Here is a 21,380-nt window from a genome sequence, read left to right as displayed (position 1 = left end):
ACATTCTCTAAATAATGACTTTCGAAGATATTTATACCTGAAATGTGTTGTAGGTTTGATAGAGAAAATACTGCAGTTCTGCGGCCTGTGCTGTAAGGAGTTGGACTACAGACTATAACGGTCTCTTCTGGCCATATTCTGTCAATCTGCTGGATTTCAGGCCCATATTATCTTTGCCCTGGCTTTGGTGAAGTGTGAGTGACTTAATCATGTCCACTTATGGGTGTTTATGCACCCCAGTTTTACTATGTATACATTTTGATCTTTGAATCTCTCTCTCTGGTCCCAGGTCTCATATGGGAGCTCTTTCACATGTTTTGGTTGCATGCTTTGGCAGGAGAGAAATAGGGAGAATGTTCTTCATTCTGTACCAGACTTCTATAGCTTTTTTTTTTTTTTTTTTTTTTTTTTTTTTTTTTTTTTTTGCATACTTTTCTGCAATGCAGGAAGGTTGCACTTAAAAGTTTGCAGTACATTTAGCCTGCTATCTGTAAATCACTTGTATTTAGAGTTATAGCCAGAACAAGAACAGTCTGTGGCTTGTCTCAGGAAAGCTAGTGTGCTATAAGATGTGAGGACAGGAACCTTCTATAAATGTCTTGTAGCCCGTGCCAAGTACTGACAGTTCTTGCCACCTTTTAAGATTAAGTAAGAAGGAAAAATAAAATCTGCTCCTTTCATACAGTGATAAAGGGTCCCAGTGCATTGAATAAAAATCCATATTTTTGTTGTTGTTGTGTTTTTTTCAGGGATGTTGCTGTTTGCAATTACACGAGACTTGCCTGCATAACAGGAAGGGCTATGTCCTGCTTTCCTTCCTCAAAGAGGGGAAAAAATAATCAGCGTTTGGGAAAGAGCCTAAAGTACGCCACTGATTGTATAATCATGTGAGGATTAGAACCCCACTTATTGGCTGCAGGCCTCAGCAGCACCTCCAGGATTTATTTACTGTGGAGGCAGGTGGCTGAGGAGAGCCAGAGGCACTAGATAGCTCAGAGAGTTAATGTCTCATCCCTTGTGGTAATCTTAACCGATGCTGAATAGTGAACCAAGTATCTGGGCTAGCAGGGCAGGTTTTGCGGGTCAGGACTGAGCAGAGCCACAGGGGAAATGTGTGCCTAGAACACCAGTTCACTGAATTTAGCTGTCTGGTACCTTGTTACCCACACATTAAGCACAAGCTAATTACAGAGGCAAAGAAATATCTTATTAAAGAATACTACCAGAATTCTTTGGCTGTGCTGATGTGATAGCACATGTAGGGCTAAGCTAAATTGCACTGTAATGGGAAATTCTGCATTTTTTTTTTTTATCTGCCTGGTTATTCTTTTGCTCCTGTGACTGGTATCTAAACAATGTATTGTAGCAAGTTCAGAGTTGGTTAATATCTTACTATCTGCTTACTGTTTTATTCTGGTATTATTGTACTTTCCCTGACTTCCATTTGTGTCATGGAGCTTCTTTCTTAAAGGGTGTTATTTGGCTGTTTGTCAGGGACTTGCCTTTTTATTTTAACTATTTCAATCTTGTTGGATAAAGGATTATTAATAAAGTGGACAAAATGTGTTCAGTAGTACATTTATTACTCTTGGCTTTTTTTCCTTCCTCTGGTATTCTTAAAATGGTGGGACCATATTCCACACTAAATTTACCTTAAATAGGAAGAGTTCAGATCCAGCCTAGTATCACATGCCCATATGAGAGTTATTGGTGGATGTTATGGGTTTTTCAATTTCTACTTCTGAACTGTTTCCAATGCGACTTGCAGGAGCTGGGAAAAAAGCAGGAGAACTTAACCGATATCAGTGAGGATTTTGCGAGGGACTATGCTTTCTCAGGATCAGAATCGTCATCGAGTTCTGCGCAGGACTTGTCATCATCTTCTGGCCTGCCCGATGAACGCAGTGGGGCAGAGGGCCCAACGCATGCCTATGCCACAAATGGACCTTTTAGAAACGTTAGTGATACTGGAGACTCATGCCCAGGACAGAATCCCTTTTCTGCCAAAGTAAATGCGAAGCTATTTGGAGGATTTAGGGACCCTGGAAATCCTTTTGCTGCTGCCTCTGGGCAGAACAGAGCTTTTCACCAAGACCATTCCTCTGTAAGTGGACTAACAGCTGAAGATATTGAGAAAGCCAGGCAGGCTAAAAGTAATCCAGGACATAAGCCTCACAAGCAGATGGTAGGTGGTTGTTATTATTATAGTTGTTTATTATTATTATTATTAACAACAACAATTTCTGGCCCTAGGCTTTAGCTGTGGGGACCTCTCCAAAGTCTGGGCTCACTGCTTCTTTAGCACTTGTGGGGAAAAGGGAATGTCTCCTTGTTAGTTTCCATCTATGCTGTATTAGTCAGTCCTCCTCCCCCACTTCATTTGGTATGAGAGCAAAGCTAAAACCTCTACCCTGAATTGGACTTTTGCTTTGTATTACCAGGGGATGGGTCACCTTACCTTCTCCATGCTGGGCACTCAATGTACTACTGCATGCCTAGGCTAGTGAAGGGGTCTATATTTACTCTTGGCTCACAGCTGAGGCATAGAGCAGGTGCAGACAGCCCAAGGCCCTGGAAGTTCAAGGAATGTCCTAAAGAATCCTTTCTGTCCTAGAAGGGACTGTGTTGTCTGGCAGATTTGGCAGAGGTGTGAAGGATTGAATGGTTCGCATATGCTTAAATCCTCCATGACAAGAGTGATCCTTTTAGGTCACAGTGAACCACATAAAGTGGGACAGTGTAAGCTTTGTACTCTTGTCCCTGGGCATCAGTGGTGGACCTAAATTCTGACCAGGCTTTCATTTGAAAGGGGGAGGAGAGACTAGAGTGGGGTAAAAAACTGTGGCATAGAGGACTGTTGTTGTGATTGGCTTTCTGCTGTCTCCTTTCCCCAAACCCTACAGCAAATGTTAGCATTTTATTCTTGACTTATGGTGCTGCTTTTATTAAACCTGTGTAGGCTTCTGCTGCACCTGTTGTTGGAAGGATGCCCTGAACCTGGGACCATTCATAAGCATTAGTTTCTGCAGTAGGGGACAAGGACAGGTTGGTCTCGTGGAGCCTCCTGCATCCTGAACATCAAAGGGTTTCAGAGGTGGTAATAAGCAGGGATCTCCCAGAGGGGAGAACACAAGCCTTTTTATTCTCTGCGCTTCCTTACCATATGTCCCCCTGGTGTTTGCCGTTCAAGATGTTTAATGTGAAGTAGCCAATGTTGAATTCACCTGGGAAAACTTGAAGATGTTGTGGGGGGAGTCCATGCTCAATGAAATGCCAAGGACCCATGTTTGAGATGCTGACTTGAGTCCAAAGCTGGTCTTCAAGCATTACAGGAGCTATATGCTGACTTCATATGACACCTGTTAGCCAAGTTTCAGTGTGGATTTTTTTTCTCTTCCCAACTGTTGCAGCTCAGTGAACGGGCCCGAGAGCGGAAGGTGCCAGTCACGCGGATTGGGAGACTTGCCAACTTTGGAGGTGAGGCTCTGTGTGTGCACATGACTGCATGTGAAAGGCACTTAATGCACCTAATTATCCATCAGTGACTATGATGGTGCAGCTAGTAAGATGCTAACAATCCTGAACTTGCAATGAAGCTGGCTCAGTGTGGTGTGAAATGCACCATAGATAGGGGTCTACCCAAGTTGAGGAGGCAGACAGCCAATTATGCAGGCAGAAAAAGGGGTCAGCCACCATTTTCATGGGCTTATTGTGGTGCCCGCCACATGCCTCTGAGAATTCTTTAGCCTCTGTATATTGGATCTGTGCATGCCTCAAGACTTGGCTCTTTGCAGGGCAACCTTTTCTTTAATTGCAAGATGGAAGTGAAGGTTCTTGGCTCCTTCAGGGAATCTGCTAAAATAGTTTCATATGCAGGATCCTTTACATTCCTTTGTCTTCTCAGCTGCATGTAATGCTCTTTTAAGAAGACCATGTATAATAATCTTCTTGTTTTTGAAGGCACGCTGCCATAATTCCAAAAATAGGAACTCATACAGGCCTCTGAAAACACCAAAGTGCTGATATGGGAGCTCCTCGCACCCTAGCCCTGCCTGTTTCAGTGGAAAGCATGTTGCAGCACTGCTCGTTGTTCCTTTATGGTATAACTTTATTTATCCTAGCTGCTTGTTGACAGCTGCTGTATAAGAAGTGGCAGCTGTCCAAGCTCTCAGGCTGTCTGTGGAGTTCCAGGACCGTGTCTATATGGCTCCTGTTCTCTGCACCCAAAACTGTTGCATGAGGAATGGCTGACTCATGCTTCAGGCTGGAAAGTTATCCTGAGGGCAAGAGGGGATGGGGAGGTGAGAAATGAAACTTCTCAGAAAAGAAATGCATGTTGTTTCAGCCAGCACAACTTGGAAAACATACTATACCTCCTGCCATCACCTGGCCTCATTTGTTCTCGGAAAGCGAGAAGCATCAGGCTGTTATCTTTTGGCCTGGTACTTTTGTTTCTTGGAGTCCTTTCTAGGCAGCCTGATTTAAGTAGTGGAGTAAGCTTATGCAGTTTCCTGTGCCCTGTGGAATCTTACTTGCTCACTTCTTCCTGGCACTACCCCTCCTTACAGTTGTGGGGTATAGGAAATGAAATCATGTCTGTGACCTGGTTAGTCAACAGCAGGTATAGGGCAGTAAATGAGCTGATTCCTCCTTTGGTTTTGAGGCTTGATGGAGAGTCTTTCTAGTGCTGAATTAATGTGGAGGCTCTGCAACATCAGAGGAAGGATGATCGGAGGGAAAGCCTTTTTTCCTTTTTTTTAATTATCATACCTGCCCCAACTGCTTTGACATTTAAAAATAGCACTTAGTTACTGTTACTGATAGACCTTGTGCTTGTTTATATGGAATGCTTGTCCTCATTTATAGCTAGAGACAGCTTCTCCAAATTTTTTTTCTCAAAGGTTAGAACTGTTTCTGGCCTGCACATGTGCATGAGAAGAAAAAAAAATACAATGTAAAGCCATACCAGCTAGTTCTCTAGTACGTTGCTTTTCTTGGCTGGCTCTAATCTGATGAGAGAGGCCCTTTTCATATTAAAGTTTGACAATCCATTTTAAAATTCCAGCATGACATTCAATGCCTGTATGAGATCCCTTGAGCTACTCTGCTGTAGTAATTTCAGTGACTTCAAAGCTCAGAGGTAGGTTATTGATGGAGCTGAATGCTGGGAAATTCCTCTGAAGCTGATGTGAGCTGCAGTTGCTGGGCATTTCTTGCATTTGGGCTTCCCGTTAGTCAGAGGATGGGTTGCAGCTTGTATGGCAGTCAGGAGAGGATTAAACAATAGGGAATGTATTAATTAGCTAGTGCCAGGCAAGTTTACGTTTCTGTTTAACATCCATGCAGCCACTGAGAAGTTAAGTATTCCTGCCAGTAAAACAGCAATGTACACATTTTTGCTGATTCAGAGTAAAACCAGAAGGAAGAATTATCGAGCTACTAATGTGGCTGTTGCAAATAACAAGACTTTCTTAAAAACAAACGCATAAGGTGGTGGTCTGCTTAATAATCATGCCTTTCACCCAGAAAGCATTCACTGATGTCAAGAGCTGTAAACCATTTTTGCTTTTTCTTAGGATTCGTAGCCAATTCCAGGAATTGCAATACCCACTGAGCAGTGCCAGGCAGGAAGGGCAAGGGAGGCTGGCCTCTGCTGTTCAGAGAGTAAAGTTTGACCCAGTAATCCATGAGCAATTGCAGAGGTCAGCCAGGAGGGACAGGCTAGATACTGCTATTTCTTGCCCCTCTACTTGGGTTTCATGTTCCCCAGGCCCTCTGGAATTTCTAGGTGGCCTTTGCTAGTCTTTAATTGTTAACAGCAAGTAAATTGACAATGAGCTGCAAGTGGTCTGCTCTCCCTGAACTTTGGGGGAGACCTTTCATATGCTGATGGATTCATTTGAAGGCACATAAAGAGATTGCCAAATGATATATTTAGTGGCTGTGATGGTTTTTTGGGGTTTTTTTTGCTGGAGAGGCTTAGGTTAAAAAGAAGTAATGGCGACAGAGAGGCATTTTGGCTATTCTGCAACTTTTGGAGGGACAGCAGTGACTTGGTTCTCTTACTCTGTTATGCGCAGAGAGGTATCTCTGGCATGCTGGGGAGAGTGAATGGGGAGGTGAAAACCAAATCTGTCTTTTAATTCTCCCTAGAGGGTAGACAAACAAGTACCAGGTATCATGGATTTTCTTCAGGGTATTGAGCACTTCTTTGGGACCCCCAGCCTTGTCTAATCTCTTTGGCCTCTGGAACATGTTTGTTTAAAGGCACCATAGGAATCTGGTCCCAATAGTTGTGCCTTCTGCTGTGCCATATATGCATGTGCCTGATCATGATCCCAGGCTCTCTCTGCACTGCTAAATTGAAAGCCATGTGCCCCCAGGGTTGATTGTTGGTCCCAGCCCTGTGGCTGGTTTGAGACACTGGTGTGGTCCCAGGGCTGGAGCTGAGAATTAGCCAATTGTTGGCCCTGACTCTGGACCTGCCACACGTTCAATTAAGGTATCACACAAACCAGGCATAAGTGTTCTATATTATATACGGAACATTTTTTTTTATTGTGAGTTTGCCATTTTGCAGCTCCTTAAATTGAGTGCATGTTTATCACCCTTGCCATTTATGCTGCAGTTAATAAGTTAATTTAGTTTGTCACAATATTCTTGGTTTAAATGTGTTCATTTTGGACGCCTCAGTTTTGCTGCCTAGTTGATAAGGGGGTGGGGAAAGAAGGGGTTAAGAGTGACTGAAGCCAGAGCTGCCTTGCCTATGTGCTGGACTAGACAAGGATGCACCTCTAGCAACAGTGTTGAATAGCTTCTTGAAACATCAGGTGAACTTGACAAACCTCTGGACAGAATAGCTGAGCTAACTTTGGGGTGCTTGTGGCTGTGCAGGCTGGATGGAGATGGGGACTGCCTAGCCCTTTGGAGGGCAGGAAAGACTGATTGGTGGGCTGCAGTTTGCCCAGCAAACCAGTTAATAGTGGCAGAAATGTAATGTGTAGAGGGGGCCTCACTGAAGACTCCCTGAAGCCTGCTCAGGTGTAGCTTGTGGAGTGAGCTCTGGCTCCTTTGCAGCTATGAGACCCAGCCATTTGGTCCCTGATCCTGTCTAGTCCACCATGTAGGCAAGGCAGCTCTGATTTCATTCATTCTTAACTCCTCTTCTCCACCCATTCTCCACCCCCTTCCCTCCACCTTACAAACTAGACAGTGAAACTGGCATGCAACATGGATACATTTAAATCAGAAATATTACAAAACCAGTGTGTCACATTAGTCTTTCAGTGCCAACCCTTTCAGGATCCATTGTTGCTGCTGCTGTTTCTAAACATTCCCTATTGTTTAATCCTCTCCTGTTCCAGTAGAAAGGCACCAGTTTGGAGTTTCTTTTCCACCCTTTGAACTCAATCAACTGGACCCATGTTCTAGAGAACATCTTGGTCACCCCATCTTTTTGTTGGAATGGGCCTGCCAGTGACTTTCAGTTTTAAAGAGGACAAAGTGCATGGCCTCTTGTTGGGAGCTTGCCTTGAATCATAGCTTTTTTAGGATAAGAGCGGTAGCTGGCTGTACACCACCTTAGGGCTTGGGGTGTTCTCTTCTCCAGCACCTGCATGTAATGTGTGTGAGATACTGGAATTTTCTGCTGAACAGAAATAAATCCCTTCCCTGAACACGTCTCCCCTTTGCATGCACTTATATACGATGGGTATCATGGCATGTTATCCAGAGTACACCTCCAGTGGTGGCTGATTTACCTAGCACTGTGACAGAAGCATGAATTGAGGAGCTCCTAACTTTCAGTGGAGGCATTCTCCTTGTAAAAGGTTTGTCAGATTGTTCTGAAAGTACAGATGGTGCCTTAACACATGCAGTCTGTTCTTGTTTCAGTACATATGGGAGGAACCAGTTCTCTTATTTAATTTTTAAGTGGAAAGGAGAGGGGAAAGAAGACTGTATTTAGTAATCCAGGAAACTAAAGGAAATCAGTGCTGCTTGCTAAAGTTGTGCTGTGCAAAGCTGACCCAAGCAACACAGCAGCCCCACTGTCCAGCACAGCAGCATGCTGTTTAGTCTTTGCAGGGCAAGACATGACCATACACAGAGCATATGCCACTGAAGAGGAAAATACCTTCCATTTTTGGAGCCTGGCAAGCTGTGCAGAACAATACACAATTGTTTAACATCCATCTGCTTTGTTGTGTCACTTGCTTGATGAATGGATTTCTTTTGAACAGACGTGCTTTCAGGATGTCTAACACTTGATTTTAGTTTTTAGCATAATAGGTGTTGGCAAACATTGGGAAAAATGTCTAAAGAAACAATCTGCAGGTGGAAAACCATGCAGTAGCTTCCAGGTCTTCAATAACCCATGAGAAATGGAGAGTTTGCAGTATAATCAGTTCCTGCCCTTTCTCCTGTATAATGTCAGAATAGTTCAGTCCCACCCACTCACTCCTGAGGGTGTTTTGTACCCTCCTCCCACTCTGTTTAAACTAGAATTGGACATTGTTTTATACCCTCTTGCATTTCCAAATAGTTCTTTTTATCAGAAGATCCACTGTGGGGGTGTCTTATTGCATGTCATTATAATGCCTGGAGGACAATCATCCTGTCAGACTCTCACCATAGTGTCAAAAAGCTTGTGATCAGTGTTAGGACTTCATGGGCTTGAATAGAAAGCAGCCGTCAAGGCTTAAACTTGCTTATGTGTGCATTTCCTTCATCTGTTTTGAGCAGTTGTTTGCTATTACTTGGTACACATTTTCTAGGTGGAAAACCCTTGAGTAATTTAAGAAGGGCCAATTTTAACAAATACTCCTTTTTAATCTCTTGTATATAATGTAGATTCCAGCAGCCTTTTCCAGGAGGGATTTTTGCTTTCTCATTTTTCAGGTTGGATTATAAAGATGTTAGAACTGCAGGATATGCAGCGTGATGAATGTTGGGCCATATTCTCATTTTAGTTTCACCAAAGCAAGGACTAGTTTTCAGTGTGCTGGAATTGATCCTGATTTTATACTGATAGCTAAAAGTTTGGTGGCACAATATGTTTACTTTGGAATAATCAGCCTTTCTAGTGGATTAAAAAGAAGTGGATACATGGTATGCAGCCTTACATTTGTTTAAGTTATGTTAGTCTATAGAACTAACTTCAGGAAAAACTGACAACAAAACTACAGTAGTGTAAACTATGCTAGTATAGGTATAGTGTGTTTATAGGAGTTTGCCTTGAGCAAACTGGCTACTGCCTATTCCCTGTCACCTAATGATGGGATTCAGTAATAGCAGCCTACTGTGTGCTGCTACTCTGAAATACAAGCTGTTTGCTCTGGATCGTAGGGTAATAGCGTACATTGGTGTGCAAATGGATCAAGAGCCCATATCCTAGGATAGAATCTGGTTCTTGATACCATTTGACTGTAAAGTGTTTTGTCTGTTAATAGAGTATGCGTATATTTAATTTATGTGCTGCCCTTGCCAAAAGAGACTCGGGGCAGAATAAATAAATGAATATCAATGTTTCTGAGACGATGCCATGTTTATTTGCTTTTCTCTTAAATTGGGAGGGACAAACTTAAATTGCTGTTTGTGCAGTATGAAAAGTGGGGTCATTTCTAACAGGTGTGGGCTGACTCAAATTGGAACAATGCTGGGATGGAAGAGACACAAAAGAGTGCCAAACGAGGTCAGAATTGAGAGGAAGATCAAATGGAGCTTTGATAGGAAACACTGCTCTGCATTTAATATAAATGGGTGTATTACCGACAGACCTAGTTCTGTAGGAGGGGAATGGGAGAGCTGGAGGCCAGTGCTCATTCGCAGCCTATGAAATTGCCCTTTGTTAGTGAAGACACTATTTTTTCCACTTTTTATGCCATTGAGCCTGATTCTTCTTGCTTCCTTCTGTTAAGTCAGTTGGACAGTTTGTATGCATCACTACTCTTGTATAATGGATGGAGTCAGAGATGCTCAGTGTCCTCATGTTGTCTGCAGTAGCTGCATGGGTATCATTCCTGAATATAAACATTTTTGGCCATATTGAGAAGTAGTTCCTCTGGAGGGTTTTTGTTTTGGTTCTGGGAGTAGCATATCCTTAGTCTTAAACCAGCTGTTCACTATGGAGGCTTTATGACTACAGCGCTGTCCCTGCATAAGACAAGGTTTAGTCTTGTAACTCATGGTCTCTGTGTATTGTTGTTTTACATACCTGAAATCCTAACCTTCTGTATGGATTCAGAGCACTCTTCTGAAAGGCACTGTTAAAGTACAATTTTATGAATGATGCTTTAAAAGAATACTTAGCGTTCCATATCTATAGTAGCTTCCTTTACTGTCGGAGCTCAGTATGTATCTGAGAGACAGCTCAGCTTGCCTTATGAGGATTAAATGATGTGTAAACAGCCTTGGAATTGATCAAGGAAAAACAGTCAGTGCTGGCTAATGTTTAACACGACATTATAATGTCTCTAGAGTTTGTCCTCATCTAGCTTCACACTGGGTGTCTGGGAGTAGAGAGTGCAGTCTGTAAGGTGTCAAGATGGAGCTTAGTTCTACTTGGGGGGGAATCACACTGTTTAAAAAAAAAAAAAAAAAAGAGTAAAGTGTTATTGGGAGAAGTGGAGTTAATTGAGGAGGAGAGGAAACCCCTTACACAGCCTCTTCAATTGAATCCCCCCCCCCCCCCCCCCCAATTGAACTCACTAGTAACAACCTTGCCTAACAAGCTTGTGGTTTTACTTACTGTTGTGGGCAGGGAAGGTGGCTTTTTTTTTCATTCCTGTAGTAACTGTAACTGATAGTGTAACTGGTGTCAAAACCAGGTTTGTAAACAAATTTTCCTAAATGCCTATCCTGCAGCACCACTCTAATGCATGACTACATGCAGGAGGTGGCAAGACTTTATTTGTCTGCCCATTGGTGTGTCCCTTTGATTACAAGAGTTGTATAACTCTTTTAACGTGATATGAGAGCGGCCTTGTGCCAGAGAGAATGGAAGGAGGCAGTAGAAGGGGGATTGGCATGGAACTGCAGGATCAGTCTGTCACAAAAGTCAGGCTGCTTTAATCATGGTATTTTATATGCATATATAACAGCTGAAATCCTGTGTGCTGTCAGTTTTTCTGCTTTCAAATGATAAAGTTCTGTATATTGGGGCATACAGGTGTTGTTGAGTTCTCTGATCTGTGTATTTGGGTGGTATAACATATATAGATGGTCACATCTTTCTCTCATTCACTTACTGATTGAACTTCTGGCTCTCTCCCTCTCTTCCCCCTGCCTCCCCCTTTTTACAGGATTAGCTGTTGGTCTTGGCATTGGAGCACTGGCAGAAGTTGCAAAGAAGAGCCTCAGATCTGAAGATCGCAATGGTGAGCTTTCCTGCAGGCATGCCACTAACAAACTGGTCCAGTTCATTTTTCAGGCAGAGCCTACTGTATAAAAAATAAAAATCTGAAAGGGTTTCTAAAGGCTGGCATTGTGCTGCAGTATGTTAGAATAAGATTTTTTTTGCATCAGTTTATTTTGGTTAAGTTAACTTCCTGTTAATTTCATACAGCTTGTATAAATGCAAAAGCTGTACCATTTTAACAGCTCACCTTGGGAGATACGTGGGTATAAAGGTCTTTGTCTCAAGATAGCCTATTCCTGCGTGGGAAGGGGAATAAAAAATTGCACCCTGAACTGATGTAGTTGTTTCTGTGCAAAAGCTGTGTGAAGCAGTTTGCATGGTTAGTGGTTGAAAAGAATCAAGGACTTTGCTTAATCTTTTGTTACATTATACTTACTAGGCATTCAGATTATAGAAAGTGATGAGAGAATAATTTAGAGAGATACTTTTCTGGTATATTGACTCCTGCCTCTTTCCCCACCTTTCACTATTCTGCAGACGAGCCCATAGCCCACCTTGGGAAACTGTGCTGTGCAAGGTGGCTTATACCTGACTTTCTTTCCTCTACCTCATTATAGGTGTTCTTGTGTCTCTTATCCATAAAAGCTTGGACAGATTATCATGTGAAGTTTCCATATGCTGCCCAGTTTCCCTTCTTATTGCATTTAACTTGGCAAGAGGGGGTGGGCCATTAGCCTTGCCATGTTTATAACATAACCAGAATTGAACAGAGCATCTTCCCTGGCTCCAGCCTTCTGTCTATGACCAACATCTGCAGAACTGTAACTTTTGTAACTGGGGGCTCAGTGTTTCTGTAGAAGAGCTTGGTCTCTGCTGGTAATATTGCTGGCATTGGAAATTAGTGCTTGGGCAGATGTGTGCTGTGCAAATACCATAGTCACTTTAGTGAGTGGGCATGTAGTTGGCACAGGACCAGTCAGGATGTTGCTAGGATGACCAGCTGGACCAGGCAAGAAGGAACAGGGGTAGAAGTCCAAGGAAGTTGCTTTGCATGTAGGTAGCCCTCTGTGGGTTCAAGTCTAATTTTTAAAAATTTAAAAACGGCAGGCAGCCTCCACGCTGAAGCATTCTTGTGCCCCAGCCAGCCCTGTCAGTGTCTACATGTGTGTTGCTGCTGAGTAAATAACTTCCACCAAAGGGGTTGTACTTGTGTCTACCAGTACTAAACTACAGAGATGTTAATTAGTTTATTCCTGTGTAGATGGTAATGTTTTACTGCAGAGTTAATTGGGCATCTCTTCAGTAAACATCTTGTGTAGATGTGCCCACAGAATGCTTCTGAGTCTTGTAATGAACTCTCTAGGTTGAGAGCAGCATTCCCTCTAAGCTGTGCAGTGTGCGCAGGCGCTCCTGGCAGTGCGGCATGCACGCAGTTGCTCAGCCATGCATGTCGCACAGCTTGGAGGGCATGCTGCTTGAGAGCACGTCAGTTTTTCCATACAGGGGTTGGGGTGGGGGCATGTGCAGGTACCTTTTGTATTCTAAGCTAGCCCTCTCCTAGAGCTGTTTGGTCTCAGCTTCATGGTATCTGCCTCTTGGGTGACAGAATGGTAGACATCTCATTACAGATAGGGGCGGGGGCGAAGGCTTCCACAGCCAGTGAATTATCTTGGGATTTGTTTTGTGCAGTCTCTGACTGTTTTGATAAGGTAGGCTTCTTTGTGAGAGGAGTAGTTGCCTGCAAGCTAGCACACAGGTAGTCGAGGATGTAGACATACAAAACAATGGTATTGATGGTAATGATGCTGATACAAGCTGTTACAGTGCATGTGATACCTCCACTTGATTCTGTGTCAATACAAGTATAGCAAAACTGCTCCACCTTTAATCCTGCTTTGTTTGGGGTCTGAGTCGGCGTGATTTAGTTCATTTGTATTGCTGCAAGAACGTGCACTCGCAACAGTAAGATCCTAACAGCTGCTGCACACTCCCAAGCAGTAGGTCCCTTCCCTCCCCATTCTGAATCAGTTAAGAAGCATGTTTTTCCATACCCTACGACTGTTTGCACCCTGGCGAGAATCCCCACGGGGCTCAAAGACATTTTCCTGTATGGCAGCTCTAATGAATCAGTCCAGCAGCCCAAAGACGACCTCTGCTCAGCTGAACAAATCTATTGTATACCTAACTCTGAGCTTGTTTCCAAGATGAAATGGGCATAAATCCAAGGGAACTGAATGTTTCTAGAACTTTCTCCCCAAACTTTTTTCTTTTTTTTTCTTTTTCTTAGTCATGGTTCTTGTTTTGCCATAAATGGCTCTCTGTGGCTGCTAACCCTCTATCACTGATGTGAAGGTTAAAGAAGGAAGATAAGGGAAATAACTTTTAATCAGTGTGGGGTTTGCACAGTGGGGTCACCCCTCTGAGGAGGTGAGAGTGAAAAGCAGACTCTCTTTGTGATAACTTCATTGTTGAGAGAAGTCAGGAAAACTGTGGAGGCAGCGGGGTTGAATTTTTTGGTATCCCTGCAAAGCTTGCAGACAGCAGTGTGCATGACAGAAGAATGATCATAGAGCAGAGGGGCTTGCTAGTGGCAGCACAGGAATCGGTCCCAGCCTGTCTTATGAGGAGTTTCAAAGCATCTCAGTCTGAGCAGAAAAATTAAACAGTAGTTTAAAGATAAAAAGGTTTGCTAGCTCGTCCCCCATTTCCCTCCCTCCTTCCCCCCCACTCTCGGCTTTCTCCTTTCTTTCCTCGCAGTCTTTGCCCTGGGTGACTTTTGGGTCAAGCAAGTATCAAACTTGGTGGGAGTGAGTATGTGATCCGAACCCTGGGGTTTGGTGCCATCCTGTAATGTCCCAAGTATTTTGCATGACCTGCTGTAGGGATGTGTGACAGGTATTACTTTTTAAGTGGGGATGGAGAAGTCCTGTTTGCTTCTCCTTCTCTGTCCCAAAGTGTTTCAGTCCAGGCCCTGTCACCCATCAGGTTCTGTTCTGGAAGAGACTCTTTGCTGCTCTGTTTCTGGAGATTTTAGAGGGCATGTGGGTTTGTGTAGAAGGAAGAATGTTCCTTGTAGAGGAGAAGCTGTAATAGACCTTTCATACCCCTGCCACTGGCACAGAACCTAAGCTTGTTACATAGGCCCAGCCTTATGTTTGTCTACTTTTCTGCCGAACACAGCTGTGGTGCTGGCACTGGACCAGGTATCTTGCAGCAGGGGTGTTGATGGTGACCTGATATCAGCATGGCATGGTAAATGCTTCTTTCTCCAGCATGGATCCTTTTCTGTCCTGCAGGGTGGTATCTGTTGTATGCCGGTTGAGCTCAGTATGTTCTGACCTTCCACTGAGTGGGAGGAGCAGTGGAGAGAGTTTATTTTGTTATTTACAGAGTTTTAATATGGAGACAGAGCCAAAATATTCCCAGTTTTGAGGAATTGCTCTGATTTGGAAAGAGGAGAATGGGTTATTGGGTCCCTTTCAGCTGAAGATGACTAGAGCCATTGTATTGCTAGGCTGGTTAGACCAAAAGAGCAGGTTGGAGGAAGAGGAGGGCTGAATCTGTGCTCAGGCAACTGACCACAAGCCCTGGTGAAGGTGGATTAATCTCTTGGTAATGGTGGGCAAATTTCCCTGTGGCTGGGGTCTGGTATTTACAGCCTGGTCATTGACCTGGTGAGCATCATAGCCCAGCCTCTGGCATTGATCTTTGAGAACTTCTGGCGCTCTGGTGTAGTGCCCAAAGACTGAAAGAAGGCCAATGTGGTGCCTATCTTCAAGAAAGGGAGGAAAGTGGATCCAGCAAACTACAGGCCCATCAGCCGGACCTCTATCCTGGGACAGGTCTTAGAAAAGTTTAATAAAGAGGCCATCCTTAATGGACTGGCCGACCCCAACATCCTGAGAGAGATCCAGCACGGGTTTGTTGCAGGTAGGTCTTGCTTGACCAATCTCATTTCCTTTTACAACTAGGTGACCTATCACCTGGACAAGGGGGAAGAGATTGATGTCATATATCTTGACTTCAAAAAAGCCTTTGAACTGGTATCCCATGATCACCTCTTGGCGAAACTGGCCAACTGTGGCCTTGGGTCCACCATGATCTGCTGGCTGGGAAATTGGCTCTGTGGTCAGACCCAGAGGGTGGTAATTGATGGAAGTCAATCGTCATTGTGCCCTGTGACCAGTGGGGTCCCTGCAAGTCCCTGTCCTTGGACCCATATTGTTCAACATCTTCATTAATGGTGTGGACATTTGAGCCAGAAGTGGACTGGCCAAGTTCACTGATGACACCAAACTTTGGGGCAAAGCATCCACACCTGAAGACAGGAGGGCGATCCAGGCTGACCTGGACAGGCTCAGCAAGTGGGCAGGCAAGAACCTGATGGTGTTTAACACTGAAAAATGCAAGGTCCTCCACCTTGGGAGGAAAAACCTGCAGCATGCTTATAGGCTCGGCAGTGTTATGCTGGCTAGTACTATGAAAGAAAGAGACTTGGGGGTCATCGTTGACCACAAGATGAACATGAGCCTTCAATGCGATGCTGTGGCTAGTAAAGCAAGCAAAATGCTGGCTTGCATCCATACTTGCTTCTCAAGCAAGTCCCAGGACGTCGTTCTCCCTTTGTACTCGGCCTTGGTGAGGCGCACAGCTGGAGTATTGCGTCCAGTTTTGGGCCCCACAATTCAAAAAGGATGTGGAGAAGCTTAAGAGAGTCCAAAGAAGAGCCATGTGCAAGATCAGAGGTCAGGAAAACAGCCCTTAGCTCTCAGCCTGTTGTCATATGGGGCTTTTTAGCCTGGAAAAGCGCAGGCTCAGGGGTGATCTGATGGCCACCTATAAGTTTATCAGGGGTGACCACCAGTATCTGGGGGAATGCTTGTTCACCAGAGTGCCCCAAGGGATGACGAGGTTGAACGGTTATAAACTACTGCAAGACCGTTTCAGGCTGGACATAAGGAAGAATTTCTTTACTGTCCGAGCCCCCACGGTCTGGAATAGCCTGCCATCTGAGGTGGTTCAGGCACCTACATTGAACACTTTTGAGAGAAATTTGGATGCTTATCTTGCTGGGATTCTATGACCCCAGCTGACTTCCTGCCCTTCGGGCAGGGGGCTGGACTTGATGATCTTCTGAGATCCCTTCCAGGCCTAAAGTCTGTGAAATCTATGAAAACCTATGAAATTCCTCTTGCTTTTCTTTTAAAATTAAAAAAAAACAACCCCCAAACAGACAGGCCAAAACAAAACAATAAAAGCCCAAGAAATGACAACAACAAAAAACACACCTCACAACCATTGACTGTCTTAGGTTTGCGACAAGTTGCTGCTTTCTGCAAATGTTGTGTGTCCAGCTAGTCTGTCGTGCTCGCACATAGGCAATACCTAGGATGCATGGCTCAAGACGGTATGTAGCCTGTAGGATTTCTGAAGATTTGCTTGGAGCATTCTGCACCTTGGCTGACAGGCTGCATGTACCTGCTTAGAGATGGAGATTGTCTCCGGCATTCCCAGTGGAAGTATTGCATAATTGTATGTTTATATGCTTCTGCTTGTCAAATTCCTCCTAGTTGGACACTCCCTTTGGTGAAAATATGAACCTGCAGAGTTATAAAACTTGCTGGAGGTAAGGAGCTCTGTATCCAGCCTGAGAAGTTGGAGGATATACATAAAATATTTTAATAAAAGGACTTGACCCTTTAGCAGGTCTTTTGGCCACCCCAGCAGCCCTCCTCTGACTGCCTCCATTCCTCTTCTCAATTCTTACTTATTTCAGTTTTCTCTGACCACCTGTGCTTTGGACCCAATCCTTCTGTCCTCCTTCCTGAGGCATCTTTCACACTTACTCCAAGCAGCATCTGTAGGTTAGATAGGACTCTTGAGAGGGGCAGGACATGTTGTGGTGGTGAGATCCTTGAGGGAGTCCTTACTTTTTTTTCCCACCTCATGTGCATAGGCAGCTGGGAGTCTGGGAGGGCACCTGCTGAAGCTGGCAGTGGTGGGCACAGGGCTGGTGAGTACCTGCAGAAACTGGTGGCAGTGGCGGGGACGGGGCTGGTGAGCACCTGCAGAAGCCGCCAGCGGTGTCAGCAGTGGGGATTTCCCTGCAGTCCCTGTCCCGTCCTCCTCCTCCCTCCCCACCCCCCTTGCCCTCCCTACCAGTCGCCTATGCTTGTGTGTGTAGAACACAGATATCAGTGCTATCTACTGCCAAAACCACAGAGGTAGCAGCCAACAGCATAGATCTTTGGGCTTTTATTGCTCCAATCTGTTTAACCTGAAGGGAGCCACTTAATAGAAATAAGTCCTATAAAAAGAACAGCATTGTCACATTTCCAGAGGAGAGCATGGACTAGATTCAATTACTTAATCCAAGGTAACAAGTTAAAAATAGTCCCTTAGGTCACCACTGACCTTCCCAACAGCTTCACTACTGCTGCCTGGACTGCGTAATATTTAGAGTGTGTGTTTAATGCAGTGGGCTTACATAGGTGTTGGAAGAGTTTCCAGAAATAATAATTAAAAAAAAAACAAAAAAAACCCCAAAACCCCGGCCTCCACATAAGCACCCTCCAGTGCTAGCAAAGGAGACTTCAGCTGCAAAGTCAGTTTTATCATGATTGATGGACTGACTGTACGGCAGTGCTTACCAGAGCTATTGGGGGACCACCATGGAAACACTGAGCTAGACAAGTCCCACTTGAGGGCCCAGTTTTTGGCCTTACTGTCCCTGTTGATCCAAGTATTGGCTGTTGGTCTGTGGAACAAATACGTCCATCTGCTTAAGTTGTCAATCCTGTTTCAGATTGGATTCAGGACCTGTCTTTCTGCCCTGAAGGGTATATATAGTTGATGATGCTAGAAAAAGGTGGGAAAGAATCTTGGTCACTACTTGGCTTGCTTTGCTCTCCATTTTAAAATCCAGTTTAAGGAAAAATTAGCAGCAATTTTTGAGGTGTGGCAAGACTGGGTAATAAACCGGCTTTGAGCACAGCATAGATTTGGATGAAGCTGGGCTGTCTCCGGAAGGATCCACCGAGTCGAGAGAGGCAGCTTTAGCATTCTTTGAGACATTTTGTTCCTGAGGCTTTGACAGAAGAGGTTTAGCAGCCTACTTCTGGGGGATGCTGTGATCTAGAGGTCGGAGCACAAAGCTAGGAGCCAGGACACCTGAATTCTTTTTCTGAAGCTGCCTCACATTTGCTTTGACTTAACCTCTGCTTTTTGCTCTTTCTGAAGCAGGTGCTTACAGTCACCCTAACTGGGTCTGGAGATGATGAAAAGTGGTGTAGATGGCCCCCAAAAAATATTACTTTCACTAACCTACTTCTTCCCTGGAAAAAAAATTGAGACACCCAAATTAGCTGGATGGGGCATGTTTCATGAGCTGTATTCATTCCCTCATGGTTTCAAGCCTGCTCTCTCCTGTGGTGCTGCTAGTTCTCCTTCCAGGACTGTCTTATGTAAATAAATTGTAAACTCCCCTTTTTGAGTCGGCATCTGGGTTGTGCCTCTTTGTAGCAGAGGACTCAACTTGGCAACACCTTATCATGGATGGCTTGGCTGACTGGCGTTCAGGTTACTGCTTGCATGGTTTTTTGATTGTCTGAAAAACATGCTGGGAGGAAGCAATGGGGAGTGCTGCAGTCGTGTTTGTTTTTCTTTCTTTCTTTTTTTATTTCCGATAAGGTGGTTGTTGACCTGACAGGGTTCATCAGATTCTTGGTATAACCTTTAATGATTAACTGCTGTGTGTGTGTGTGTGTGTGTGTGTGTGTGTGTGTGTGTGTGTGTGTGTGCGTGCACGCGTGCGACAGAGTGCCCTTAGGGGTGCTTGCTTGGGACCGCTGCAGCCTTGCCTGGTCTGAGTGCCCCCTTAAGCTTGCACAGGTGTAGCTTCTAGGGCTCCATCCCACTCTGGCCTTTCTGGTTCCTGTTCCTCCCTGGCTTAAAGCTGTCTGGCCTGTCCTTCCCTCCTACCCAAGCCCCTTTTCTTTTCATCCATTCCTTGCTCCTTCACTGACTCATGCTCCCTACCCTACTGTCCCAGAATTATCACCCTCTTTCTCCTACCCCTCATGGCTTTTCCATTTTTTTTTCTTTCTCGAATCCACTTCCCCTCTATTCTTCAGTCCACTGAAGGGTGGGGGAGACATAAGACTGAGCACCAGCAGTAGTCAAAGGAAATGGTAACTTTAGAGCCCAGAGGAGGATAGTGCCAAGCATCCACTGTGCCCATAGCCAAGCAAAGTCTGCAGAGGAGGAGACCTTGATTTTGGCTGATAGTGCCACGAGGCCTGCTCTTGGTAGGCTTGGGTGTGAGGGGAAGAGTGCAGCTGCCTGGGCTATGTGACTGCCCACAAGCTTGGGCAGCACATTATGAAGCTCCACTATATTTTTCCTAATCTGGAAACTCCAGTGAGAATTTGGTGCTAAGTTGCATAAACCTAGCCAGGTGCAATGTGGCAAAGCCAGGTTAAACTGGTCCTCACCTCTCCCCCAGCCAACCAGGGCTACCTCCTGTGCCTACCGTCACCTTCTCTTGTGGCTGGGCCCTTAGGCTGCAGTAGTTACATAGCACACTGTTTGCTTGGGTTTGCTGGCGAGCAGTTGTTCTCTGCCATTCTCCCTCTATCCCACCACTGTGCTCAAATACTCCCTTCTTGCCCTAAGTTAGTGCCAAGTGCAGGCAGGAGCTGTTTTCCACCCTCAGGGAGCAGTGACATGTAGAGATCAGTTAACTCTGTGCTGGCTCAAGCTACAACCTGTGCAGTTTCAAATTCTTTGCTGGAGTGAACAGCCTGCGGCTTGGCTGTGAGAGACTTGACCCATATTCTCTGAGCCTTGTTGGTAGCTTGGTCTATCGCATTGGCAGGTCACTCTTCTGGAACAGCTGTGCAGTTTGTCAGTGCAGTTGCAGCTTCTCGCCCCCCGTCTCAATTTCCTAGGTTGGGCTGCTCCTTGCTGGCACCATCTGACCTGGAAGAGGACACTAAGGTTGGTCCAACTAAAAGTAGTGGAAGACTTAGGCTTGAGCCAGTATTCCCCCACCATTTTAGAGTGTCCTCCTTAAAGAGAAAGTGTTTCTCCTCTGAGGCCTGCTCACAAGTGCAGGTGACTAGGGAATTAGTAAGGCAGTCTGTCAGGTTTTGTACGCTCTGTCAGGAGCTGAATCTGTTGACATTGGGCCTCGTTTCAGATGTCCGCAAATTTGCAGAATTACTTGTCAGAAAGGCTAGGAAGGGCTGGCCTGTTGTTCATACAGGGGTGGGTTTTGTATTTTGCCAGATTAATAAGACCTTAACCATCTTATTGTCAAAGAACAGAAAACTGGGAGGAATTAAAGCAGAGGTAGCCCACTGGGTCTTTTCCACTGCAGAGAGAAGCCTATTAAGTAAGGAAGGGCGAGGCAGTTGTAACAGCTGGAGTACATCACGCCATGCCATGTCTCCATCTTTCTGGGGCCCATGCACACCTTGGGGATGAAGTTCTAATACAGCACAGTAATGCGTGCTATAGAGTGGACCAGATGGGCTCGGGTATTTTGAGGGTATTTTAAAGTAAAAAGGAGTTTGGGTTAGGGGAGAAATTTGGTGCATCTGAAATACCCTGTATAATCAGAAATACTTTGAAAGCTAGAAACCTGGCTTAAGGGATCCTCTGTGATAAAAAATAACTGAAGGATGTTACCTCAGTAGCATTATCCTGACAAAGCTTGCCAAGCTGGAACTGAAGGCATTTGTCATAGCTGGGATGTTGGTAAAGCTGCTAGATCCATGTATTTTTTTTATTCCTTGCAGATGATGCTTGGGAGAATAGGGTAGAAAGTGAAACTGTTCAGCCCCTGTATCAGAGGGCATAAAGGGAGATAGGTGGCACAGTCAGCATAGTGTGGAGTAACGTTATAGTCTAACTTGGCATAGATTTTATCTTGTGAAAACCAGCAGGGCTGTCTCTTCATTAGTCCCTACTATATACTGCAGATTGCCAGTGCTGTGCTGCACTGCTTTTTTGCCCTTGGCTG

At 44.8% G+C, this 21,380-nt stretch overlaps 1 protein-coding gene across 2 annotated transcripts in view; it reads left to right on the top strand.

The window, feature by feature from the left end:
* COQ8A (coenzyme Q8A) overlaps nt 1–21,380 on the top strand; it is a 65,666-nt gene that overhangs the window by 26,569 nt on the left and 17,717 nt on the right. For both annotated transcript variants that reach the window (XM_014598148.3, XM_019483102.2), the window contains exons 3-5: nt 1,769–2,185; nt 3,411–3,477; nt 11,301–11,375. In XM_014598148.3, coding sequence (XP_014453634.1) covers nt 1,769–2,185; nt 3,411–3,477; nt 11,301–11,375 — 559 coding nt within the window. The remainder of the gene's footprint in view (nt 1–1,768; nt 2,186–3,410; nt 3,478–11,300; nt 11,376–21,380) is intronic.

This window comes from Alligator mississippiensis, chromosome 1 (genome assembly GCF_030867095.1).
Source record: "Alligator mississippiensis isolate rAllMis1 chromosome 1, rAllMis1, whole genome shotgun sequence".
Lineage (NCBI taxonomy): Eukaryota > Metazoa > Chordata > Crocodylia > Alligatoridae > Alligator > Alligator mississippiensis.
The sequence above is the reverse complement of the archived record's forward strand: the minus strand, read 5'-3'. Positions and strand labels throughout refer to the sequence as shown.